This window comes from Diplotaxodon limnothrissa, linkage group LG16 (genome assembly GCF_057381915.1).
Source record: "Diplotaxodon limnothrissa isolate DT_005_m linkage group LG16, D_limnothrissa_male_GT1.1, whole genome shotgun sequence".
NCBI lineage: Eukaryota > Metazoa > Chordata > Actinopteri > Cichliformes > Cichlidae > Diplotaxodon > Diplotaxodon limnothrissa.
Genome location: NC_140611.1, coordinates 29,326,618 through 29,338,832, shown reverse-complemented (window position 1 = coordinate 29,338,832; position 12,215 = coordinate 29,326,618). Strand labels below are relative to the sequence as shown.

The 12,215-nt window shown below is 38.3% G+C and overlaps 1 protein-coding gene across 2 annotated transcripts in view; it reads left to right on the top strand.

Moving 5' to 3' along the window:
• Nucleotides 1-5,446: 5,446 nt before the first annotated feature.
• Nucleotides 5,447-12,215, top strand: part of LOC146616399 (alsin-like) — a 30,429-nt gene continuing 23,660 nt past the window's right edge. For both annotated transcript variants that reach the window (XM_085373699.1, XM_085373698.1), the window contains exons 1-7: nucleotides 5,447-5,634; nucleotides 7,481-7,657; nucleotides 9,861-10,021; nucleotides 10,105-10,329; nucleotides 10,781-10,971; nucleotides 11,283-11,315; nucleotides 11,400-11,600. In XM_085373699.1, the coding sequence (XP_085229825.1) occupies nucleotides 7,638-7,657; nucleotides 9,861-10,021; nucleotides 10,105-10,329; nucleotides 10,781-10,971; nucleotides 11,283-11,315; nucleotides 11,400-11,600 (831 nt within the window). In that variant the 5' untranslated portion in view covers nucleotides 5,447-5,634; nucleotides 7,481-7,637. The remainder of the gene's footprint in view (nucleotides 5,635-7,480; nucleotides 7,658-9,860; nucleotides 10,022-10,104; nucleotides 10,330-10,780; nucleotides 10,972-11,282; nucleotides 11,316-11,399; nucleotides 11,601-12,215) is intronic.

The following is a 12,215-nucleotide window of genomic DNA, read 5'->3' as shown; positions in this document are numbered from 1 at the left end:
ACCCACATACACACACACACGTGCACAAACACATACAAACACACACACATACAGCTTCTGCAGTCTTGTAAACCCAGGTTGTGTTGTTTCCAGCAGCAGTAATATTTTATGAGGGTTTGGTGAGGGAATTACAGGCTGCTCGGGTCACGAAATCAGGTTACCGACTGTTTGTCAGTGATGTGAACAGATTTTGTGTTTGAAATTACAGGTTACATAGATTTACATGAACTACAACCAGACATTTTATTAGGTACACCTTGCTAGGATGTGGGTGTAACCACTCTTCCCTTCACAACTGCCTTTATTCTTGATGGCACAGGTTCAAAAAGGTGCTGGAACCATTCCTCACAGATTTTGATCCATATTGACATGGCAGCATAAATAAGTTGTTAAGGTGGTTGTGTGCAAAGAAACCAGTGATACAAGCCAGGATGAATCCACGCTTTCATGTTTTTTACAACAAATTTTGAACCTACCATCTGAATGTTGTAGCAGAAGTTGAGGCTCATCAGATCAAGTAACATTTTCACAAACTTTTGCCCAATTCTGGTGAGCCTGTGCAAATTGAAGCCACAGTTTCCTGTTCTTAGCTGACAGGAGTGGCACCCAGTGTGGTCTTCTGCTGCTGTAGCCCATTAGCTTCAAGGTTCAGCATATTATGTGGTTTCTCTCAGGGAACTGCCGCTCAGTGGATACTTTCTCTTTTTCAGACCATTCTATGGTCACCCTGGAGATGGTTGTGTGGGTGAAACCCAGCAGATCAGCAGTTTCTGTAATAATAAGATCCAGCCTGCCTGGCATCAACGACCATGCCACATTCAAAGTGACTTAAATCTTCATTCTTACCAATTCGTCACCATGTCTGTGTTCCTAAATCTACTAAGCTGCTACCATTTGGTTGGCTGATTGCATATTTATGTCTGGTGACTGTACTTGCAAGCACCTTTGCCGTCCTCAGTATTTTCTTGTGTGATAAGTGCAGCCTCCATTTATACTAAAAGTACTGCATCCTTGCTTTCACGAGTTAGCTTGCCATGTTTCCCTTTTCTTCTGATCAACCAGAGATTCTTCTACTTTGTTCAGAGTTTGAGAATTACAACAATGTAAACTTGTTCAGGAAAAGATTGCAGTAATTTTGTCACACCGTTTTAGATTAACATTGGAAAAGACATTGATTTTAAAAGTTTGATGTCATGAAAAACAGCGATTTCCAAACAGAAGCCATTTTAATTTAACAAGATTCAAGATTTACCTTAATGGTAAGAGGCTCATTCATTAACTTTAAAGATGAATGTTAGCAAATTGTGTCCTTAAAGCACTTTTTTGCCATTTATTAAGCACTTAGCTTAGCTATGTGAAATCCAGACTTTTAAAAAATTATTTTTAGGCAAATATTGATGAGAAAAAGAGCTATACTATTATTCGGCTACGCATGAACTTGAAGTAATCCGGTCCCATGGTGATGACTTGACGAGCATATGAAATCATGAGAACAGCAGCGACTTGAGCAATGTGTCTCCTTAGATGAGCTAGATTTCACAGCAGTGAGACGTTTGTGTGATGGAAACTGAAAATTAGACTGCCAACAAAAAGCGCACATCAGAAGCTACTGCCAGCAGCTGTGATCCTTTAATGTCTCATGTTCAGCTCCAAGAAGGCAAAATATTAGATTTTCTCCCTCTGAATTCACTGCCCTTTCTTCCTTTCTTCCCCCTGTTTTATGAGAGGCTGTAAAAGTCTGAGCCAAAACCTGCTGGATGCTTTTATATAGAAAACACTAAAAAGGCAAACGAGAGCTGATCACGAACATGGCTGAAAGGAAAGGAAAGGAAGGAAGGAAAGGAAAGGGTGTTATGCTACTTAAATTGTTTATAAAAAAAAAAAGTGTCTACAGCTAAAAATGATTGAGCACTGTTTTGAGTATTCGTAACAGACTTCTTATGACTCATCATGCTAGGATTTTAAAAAAAAACGTAGCTGTGAAGATCCCCGTGGAAAGGAAAGGAAAGGAAAGCAAAGGAAATGAAAGGAAGGAAAGGGAAGGGAAAAGCCACAATTAAGCGATTAGGTCACTCGTATGCGTCACAGTGTTTTAAAGTAACACGCTGGCAACACTGTTGCCTGTGAGTGTAAGTGAGAAAGGGAGGCATGCTGTTACATAGCCTACAAGTTGAAAGTTTTAAAATACAAACACAAAACACCACAGTTAAGTTAAGGATTTGTTACAGAATGACTCGTGAGGAACCACAGTTGTGAAGCAACATATTTGTCATAAATACTGTATGAGGGGTTTTAAATGAACTGAAGGAAAGGCTCAAAAAAGCCTCCTCTGGAGGGCACTGCATCAAACAGGATTGAGGTACAATACAAACAGATACTGTGTAACAAATGACCACTTACCAAAACAAATGTGTAATTTTAATTTAGCTAAAGCATGGGGTTATTCCAGGTGATTGTAAATATGCAGCTTGCAGTAAAGTTGTACCTCCAGTTGAGAGGTTGATGTATTTGCAGCTCAAAGACCTCTGTTTTTTGAAAGCCCACATGAGGAGCAACACAGAGCATTGAGGCCTGCACTTACATCCATATGCATTAGTCTTGCTATTTAATTATATTAAATTCACCCGAGGAACAACTTATAGTTATCTTTTTTGATCAGTTTTTGGAATCGCGTCATCAGACCTGAACATTAATTGTTTTCCAACAGCCTCTTCATGCAGTTAGATGGCTAAAACTTATTCTGTTGTATGTTTAGGTGATGTGTCGCACCTAAATGTGCCTGATGTGTTTTATAATCAAATGTTGTATTTTTCTTTGATAAATATACCACTTTAATCTAGACATCCTGTGTTTGCATTCTTTCAATAGTACCGCTTCCCCTTGCAAAACTGCTTTCATGGTTGGTGTTCATGTTTTTAACCTATAATGGCACTAATTGCCATCATATCCGTGTTCTATATTTTCCCAGTGTTTATTCCAGGAAACTATTTAAAAGGGACAAGAGCATTTCCAGGATTCTTTAATTTGGGATGGCATGGCAAAAACAAGGCAGGGGAAATCCACAGGAAACCAGAAAAATGTAACCAGACATTAAAAAGCAGAGTAGAAATACTACACAACACAAGAGTTTAAAAATTATATGGAATAGCTGTTTTACAAAGTGGTGAAAGAAATATTTACACTCTTGAGTAGCCTAATAATAGAAAAAAAAAACTAGCATCAAACTATTCCTAAAGTAAAATCATACGTTATCCAGAGTCATCTATATTATATATCATGAGACTATAAGTATTGATTCATTATTATGAATTATTTTGCACCTGATATGATTATAATTGTTTATACACTTCTGGTATCTATAATACATCAAATCCTTTTCTTATTCACTCACCCAGTTCAGGGTCTTAGGAAGCCTCGCACCTATCCAGTTGTTGTCTCAAGAGGAGAAGTACATCCTGGACAGATTTTCAGTCTACCAACAGGGACAACAATGAGAAACAGAGATCTATTTAACCATTTACATCTAAAGGCAATTTTGAAATCACCAACTAAGCTAACATGCATGTCTTTGGACTGTGGGCAGAGAGAACCCATGCAAACACAGGGAGACTCCACACAGACTTCCCTGTGTAACCTAGCATTATATCATATACACATAATAGAGTTAGAGGTAGATTTACTAATGCACTGCACCAGAACAAACTGGATTTTAGTGCAAAAAAAGTACTATTTTTAAAGAGAGCGAAGTGACGAGATTGCGTGTAAGATCTGATCCTGTTGCAAGTTGAGTTTCACTGTCTCAAAGTGCAAAATATAAGAAGGAAAATATTTAAATCAAGAGTACAAACTGGTTTACTAATGTCAGCAACAAGCAACTTACTGCTAATTGTCCTAATATAAATGCTGAAAAAAGCATGTCCTACCTGAACTTGATATTATACCTGCGATGTCATGGTCCTGGGCCATGTTGGCCCAGTATTCTTAGTTTTCATGTATTTTTGTATTTTGTTCCTTATTTAGGCCATGTTTCCTGAGTTGCCCTGGTGTGTTGTTCCCCAAGTGTGTTCCCTTCGTGACTCTTACCCCCTGTGTGCCCCTCTGTGTATTCATGAGCCCTCGTCTCTCTTTGTGTTTATTCTGTTTTCCCCAACCCGTTATGTCTGTGTTTTCCCCGTGCTCTCTCTCCTCCTGTCTGAACCTCTGTACTTCCTGTTTTACTTTGCCCATCTCCCGTCAGTGTGGTGTTCACTCCTGCCGTGTCTTGTTATGATTATCAGTGTCACCTGTGTTCCCCGTGTGCTCCCACTTCCCTCGTTAACCCTCCGTGTATTTATGTCTGCGTCTCCCTCAGTTCTGTGTCGCGTTCTCCCTCATGTTGTGTGTGTTCTTCCCTGTGTTTCTTGGCGAGCTTTGTATTTAGTTTTCCCAGTTTAGTTTTGTATTTCCTACGTTCTGCCTCTCCAGCATTAAAGCTGTAATTTTTGAGTTCATCCCCGTGTCTGTGAGTTTTGCATTTTGGGTCCTCCTCCTGCCTGCCACACAGCGATCCATGACATGCGATAAGAAAATAGTACAGCTTTTTGAAACACCCGTAAAACTAACCACACCTATTGGAACTATTTGGGGATCATGCTCACATGCTATTTTATTCTGTTTAGCAACTCTGGCCCTTATTCTATTATCTTAAAGCTTTAGTTACTTAGCATGTCATTTGATTATCAATCAAGTACACAGGAAGAAAAAAAAATGCTGTTTGATGGGAGCTTTTTCATTTCTATCCATCCAGCATGCAGATAACTGAAGACCTTTTTGTTAACACAAGTTATAACATAATTCTAATGTAATTACTGAATTTAGTGCATTAACGAATTACCGTCCATCCCTAGTCTGTTTGAAAATGTAAGCAGTAAAAGTAAAAGCTTGTCAGAAAAAACAAATACTCAAATAAAGTGCAAATACCTGAATATTCAATATAAATGCTTCCAGTTAAGAGAACTGGTTATACATCAGGTGGGACCAGTAGCAACCCAAGCCCAGATTCTAGACATGGCTAGGCAACTCAATAGTGGAGGGCCCAGAGTGCCAAAATGAATTAAAGAATTAAAGAATTAATTATATATTTAATAATTAATTAAATAGCTATTCATTTAATTTAAAAGATTTAATAAAATACTTGTTTACTTATTTAACATTTCAATGAATTGATGTCACGTTTAATTAATTATTTAATCTGTATTTCTATAATTCATTTTGGCACTCATGAGTCTCCACATAAAACAGATAACTGGATTTGAAAAAGATGATACGCCATTCAGACTGCATTCTGGAAACAGAGCTACAGTAGACCCTATTTTTCTTTCTGTATACTAGAGCTTCTTTCGCGTGCTGCAGCAACAGGTGAGTCGCCGCTGTAAAGTTTGTCCCTGCACGGATGCCATCGCAGAGTTTCCTCCCAACAACAACCACACCACTTCTGCTTTCACTGCGCTGCACTGATTTGAATAAATAACAATCTAAAAAGAAATGCCGTAGCTCGGTGCCCCTCCTGTGACACCTGGACACAGTTCCGGATTTATTCACAGTGACCGCAGCACAAATCTCCGCAGCCTTCCGCCGACTTCAAACGGGCGCTCGGTGAGTTTAGTTAGCTTCTTTAGCAGCTGTAGCATCGAGCTAGCCAACTTCTTTATTCGCTTTTCTCTCGTATTCTTAGATAGTGTAGGAAATTCTGTCAGGGGAATAAAAAAAAAAAATGAAGATGATCACAGTTGTTTCTGTCTTTACTCTGTGACAGAAGAAGCATGGCTGTCAGTCTGTGAAAGTAAACAGCTTCCGAGATTAGATAGCTATTAGACAGATTAGATATGGGTTTTGTTGCCGCCACTGTTTTGTAAATAGAGCTAAAAAACAAACAAACAAACAAACAAACAAACAAACACGTAGTCATATTAAACTGACCTTTAATGTAAAAGCATCGATTTTAGTTAACGATGATCACATTACAACGTTGTAATGTGTTTGTATTTCGTATATAAGTGATTTAATCGCCGTGAAGAACCAAAGGTGAAATGTTTGGCAAATTTTGAGAAAGAAATTACTAAGAAGTCGAGCTAAAGTTAATGTTAAAAGCAGAGTTACTTATGTTCATAAGTCACCGTCACATTTTTTAAAATATAATATTAAGAGGCTCTCTCTTTTAATATAAAAGTGGGGGATTTCGCGCAGAATTTGGATGAAAATGTGTTTGTCCATAATAGGCATTAATAACTGTAATACCATTCACCTGATCTGGACTGTTTTAAAGAATATTATGTCCTCTGGATATCAGAAGCTGTAAATATAATATCATTGCTCTACCTGCCAAACTGTGCTTTTTACAGACCTCCACAAGTTCTGTCAGAGATCAGACATCCAACTATTTTAGGGACTCAAAGCATGGGTCATTGTATGTTAGCTTGAGCTTCACTCCCGAGAGTCCATAGTGATAGAGCCATATTACCAGATACCAGATATACCCATAAAAGTGCAAAGCAGCCAGCTCAGGTAGTTTTCTTTAGGACTTTATTATCTAGAAAATGGCAATGATGATAGAACATAATAAATAGGATGGATATAGGGCATGTTCTGTTTGCCCATCAATCTTTTTATGCTTATCCAGTTTGTGGCTGTGGGGGGGCTGGAGTCCCCATTGTCATAGGGGAACAACCTTCTCATGGCTACCACATAGACTCAGTCAGCAAATCTTGGCTGGCCTAATGAGGCCTAATGAAACAGGTGCCTTTCTCTTTACTCTGGATTCACTCAGTGGATTCAAACCAAGGACCTTCTTTCTGTGAGGCTACAATGATTAATATTTAAAAGTTAACTTTTAAAGACAAAGTGTCAAGGACAGGATACTTTAAGCATGTCAGTACTCTGAGACCACAGTAAAGGAACCTGGATAAACTGTGATTACATCAAAAACATCAAGTCTGTTAACAACCTGATCAATGGAAACTATGTTTACATCAAAGAGTATATCTCCTGTAAACTGAAGAACAGGATTTATGTGATACATGATCTATGTAAATATCGCTTCCTTCACCATGTCACTTTTCATGTAATAAAGTGATGTATTAGGGTACAGGGTGCTGCACAAGAGGCTGAAAATCAGTGTTAATGTTTTCTAATATATTTTACCCTGTTCTGTGTTACAGATTTGGTTATTGTCCCTTTATGTGCAGCCACATAAAGGGCCATAAACAAAAAAGAAATTAAAAACTTACACCTGAATAGTGGACAATTGTAAATAAATGCCTTGGAAAACAGCTCTTGACCACATTTCAGTCATATGCAAACATTGGGACAAATGTTATTGCATGTTATTACATCTGAACCAGAGAAAACCAACTGACATAATGACTTAAGTGTTTTTGGTACATGCCAGAGTTGCATCAAGTGATAAACTGAATGTGTCTTTGTGGTTGTTGTACCAAATAAGCCCCTGGAGCCTGATAAACCAACGAGGCACTGCAGCAGGACAGAGGATTCACTTTGTTCCTATCAGCTGAGTCATTCAGAGGGAAAACAAAGAAGAGCTTTGAAGAAATGAACATACAAGTGTCATAAGTGTACTGAGGAATGGGGAGCCTGAAGTGATGGAGATTCCAGAGGCAAGGTAAGCACATAGGAGCGCTTTCAGCAGACCTTGGCTTTATAATCTCTGAGAAACTTGTTTTAAGTGGAAACATGTTGAACATAAAAGCAAGATCCTTTATACCTTTAGCCTTCATTTAATCTTGGACAATCTCTCAAGCAGTGTGTTAAGCTTTTATTTATGTACATTAAAACACAAAGTTCATACCATTAATCTAAGAGAAACTGCTTTGCAACTTACAAGTTTTTTTGTGTGTTTTATTAAGCTCTCATTAGCTCCATATATTCACAAATGGGCATATATCGACATTCACAAATACAGAAATATAAACAAGCATGCTCTTCTCATAGGGATATTGAAAGTCATAGAAGAGAACATAAGAAAAAAATCACTGTTGGTGGACATTTACTCAAAAACAATAACAATTAAAGTTTAATTAAACCTTACTTATTGAACCTTTTCTGTTCAGTAAATAAGTATTCCAGTAAACATTAGTTCTTCTATAATTTCATTTCCACTACAGCTCAAGCGAAACTTTTATGCTAATGGTTATAACTACAGTACTGTGCAAAAGTCTTGAGTCATTCCTCATTTCTTTATATTAATTAAATTAAATTTTATTGAGTGACTGTGTCTTCTTTTGAACTGAGAGAATTGCTCTTCAATTTTCTCATCTGATTCTGATATTTCTGATAATAGAGGAAAACAAGCTCTGAACAAGGTTTTACTGATGATTACAGGCATCAACATTCATAACTGTAAGTAAATGATGGGCATCCTTGTTTTCTGATGCTGTCTATTATTACAGACTACCTAAATTAAAATGTAGAAGTGAAAAAATAAATTAACTTAACCTTGTAACTTTTTCAGAAGCTGCACACTATTGTTACAGACTAAACAATATTTTTTACCTGGGATGTTTTTAACCAGCTCCTCAAAGCCCTGCTCTTCCACCCTGTAAACCACACCAGTAATTTCCATCCATCATTTCCTCTTCCTGTCTCATGGAGTGTAGCTAGTGATTCCTCCAATGTTTTTGTAGAGTCAAATAAAGAAACTGGAACAAATGATGTGTTTTGTGCCAGGCTGCTTGTAATAGAGTATATAAAGATAGAAATTTAAGAATTGCTTCTTTGGCAAGTTTCACTGTTATGTGTTTACCCTAACCATGGTTCATCTCTTGAGTTAGGTGCCTTTTTAATACTTTAGTGATTCATAGGGTAAGTTTAACAACCAAACCAAATAAGCATTAATCTTAAAATGGCCGGATACAGGGACTGGAATGACCAAAGAAAAAGAATTCAGAGATCTCCAGAAAGCTTGAAGAACTATTGCTTAAGACTACTTTAAAAAATGTAGAAGTCTGACTTATTGAAAGCAAAATATGAAGAAATGAGGGGTTATTCAAAAGTTTCCCACAGTGGTGTGTGCATTTCATAATCACACAGAAAATACACAATACCAGAAGTACATTTTTTAATAATGTGAGAGTTTTGGTTTGGTTTTGTACTGTATAAAAAGAATAGACAGAGCTTCTAGGTCTGAAAAGTAATGCCAGTGCTGAAGTGCCTTAAAGCTGATGGTGAGCAGGGGGAGATACCTTTGTCTGTGCTCCCTTGACCGTGCCCTCAGTAAATACAATCTTGATTAATTTAGAGTTTCAGTCAGTAAATTCCACTGTTATTGAATACTACATGATGTCTATTTTGTGAATTATGTTCCCCATTAAAGTGCAGAGAAACAATAAATTCTATTGTAACATACTCAGAAATCCTGTATCTGTAACATTTTCAGCTTTGATTACATACAAACAGGAATATCAGAACCTTACTAGGTGTGCCTATACTCAGTTGTTTATTTATTGTTTATTGGTACAGGAACATGTGTATATATCATAAACACGTGCCACATGCCACAAGTTCTATACCCTAAGCTAATTTTTAGTCCCAATCCTGTCATATATTTGTGTCTAGTTCAGTATGAGGGCTGTGTAAGCTGCACAGACTTGTTCGTCGGCAGACATTGAGCAAATAATTATTGTTTGACAGATGGATGTGATGGAATATAATCCATCTGTCACTCAAAGTTGTGTCACTAAACCACATCTAATCTCTGCAGTAGTGGTTTCCAGGTGCAGAATTTGGAGAATCTGTTCAGGTTGATCACATCTGAATGCACAGACTTATTAAGACTTGCTTATTTAATCTTTCACGCTTCATTGCAGCCTCGCAGATGAGCAGGCTCCCACATCTCCAGACCGAGGACTCCTCCATGTTTGGCATTCAGCGGGCCACAGCAGGCAGCTCTGTCCAGATAGGGTGCTGCTGTCCAGGCCCGTGCTGCAGGTCTCCCTGGGGGAACACCACGGCCTCCTGCTCGCACAGGGTAAGTTTGATTGTAGTAAAGAAGGCCCCACTTTCATTTATGCTTCATCACTGCATTTCTTCTCAGATGTTACTGTCTTTCAGGTGGTCAGGTGTATTCATTTGGAGAGCTTTTATGGAGGGATCTGAGCGTCCCCGTGTCTGCTCCGGTGCCAGAGGTCTCTCTGCTGGGAAAGACGGTGGTCCGTGTGGCTGCTGGCGGCTTCCACTGCGGTGCACTGAGCGAGCAGGGTAGCGTCTACATGTGGGGGGAGAATACTGCAGGACAGTGTGGGCAAACAGAGAAGGGTACAGTCACAAACATCACCGGTTAGTTAACACCTTTCTTCTGAATGTTCCTAACTTTTACCCTTGTGTTCAGCCTCTGCTCTCCATTGTAACTTCCCTCCTTCCTCACTACCTCCGTCAGCTTCTTTCTCGCTTATCTTTTACTTCTGTTCTTTGTCAGAGATTCAACACTTTCTTTTCTCATTACTTTTATCCATTGTTGTGAAACTTCCATTTTCTGTCAGTGCTTCCTCCCATTTTTTGCAACATGGTTTATTTTTTTATTTACGTTCTTTATAAATGCTGATATTAATTTACCAGCTACGTGTTTATGAGGCCTTAAAACTGATTTTTAAAGCACCAATGGTGATAGTAGATATGAGGTTGACAAATAAAAACTTGTTAAATTAGATGAAACAGTTAAAAAGAGGCATTTATTTACTTCTATGTCAGGCTTAATATGATTTAAATGAAACAGAAAATTACCCCACAGTTCCAGAGCCTTGTCCTGTCATCGTGGTGGACGGTGAGGTCGTTCCTCCAGTGGTGGTTCGAATTGTGGACCTTGCCTGTGGACGGGAACACAGCCTGGCTCTGTCAGCTCAGAACGAGCTGTGGGCGTGGGGTAGTGGCTGCCAACTCGGCCTGGTCACCAACACCTTCCCTGTGGGGAAACCACAGAAGGTAATACTACAACTCTTTTCCTGTTATAGATATGAATGAAGATTTAAAAAACCTTCCCTGTTAAATGTAGTTGTAAGTTGTTAATGAATTAAATGACATGAAGTACTGCTGTAGCAATAGTTAAACAAGTGTCACGACTAATTTATTTATACAGCTCATACAAATATCACAAAACAGGAAAATAGGTGCTCGAGTGTAAATGGTTAAACCGTTTTCTCAGTACATGTTAATAATATTAGACATTTTAAAGTATTAGTTAATTTATGAAATGGTTCATTTACTCTTGTGTTCTTTATCCTCTGTGTCCAAAGGTGGAACACTTGGCAGGCAGACATGTGATTCAGGTAAAATCTAATTTCATTGCCATGTTAAACCTCCAAAGCTGTGATGTTCTGTTTTAGCTTTACTGGCTGTATTTCTTCCTGCAGGTGGCCTGCGGTGCATACCACAGCCTGGCTCTTGTCCGCAGGTTACCTCCTCAGGACTATAATACCCAGCATGCCCCTAAGAAGAAGGAGCGAGGCCAGTCACCCCACTACTCGGTGACAGAAAGGGAGGAGCTCTCAGCAGTTGAGGATTCTCATTACTGCCCACTCGGAGTGGAGTTAACTGAAGTGATGAAAGGAGAGGTAAATAAAAATACAAACAGGAATAAGTAAAAGAACAATAATGAAAAGGGGACTACACAAATTGTAAAATAACTGCCAGTACTTACAACAGTAGAGCAAATTATTGTGAATACTCTAGAATAAGATGAATGCAGCTATTAATTCCATATAGGAGTTTTAAGTACAGGAGAAACGCATTTTGAAGTCTTTAAAAACAAATGTGAGCACTTTACAATTATCACAATCTCAAGCCAAAATATAATTTTTGTTCAGCTTTTTTCTATAACTGTCTTGGAGCATCAATATTAAAGGATACATCACAGTTTCTGTAGAAAAATGTAGAGAAAAAGAAACAAGCATCAGTGCCCTGTATGTTTAAATTCTGATAATACACGGGGTGAACTTTAAAGAGTCACACCATCATGTGGCATGGGTGGTCAAAACAAGTTCTAGCATATGAAAGCTCTTCTTTATAACTACATTTTAATTTGAGGCTCATCTTCTATCTGTGATTCTTTCTGTGTCCAAATCCGCTAATTTTGACCAGGTCAAGTGGGAAGCATGGAATAAAACTCTAAACAGTGAGAGTTATTCTGGCATACATTCCACAAGTATACTGATGTTCAGTTTTACTTG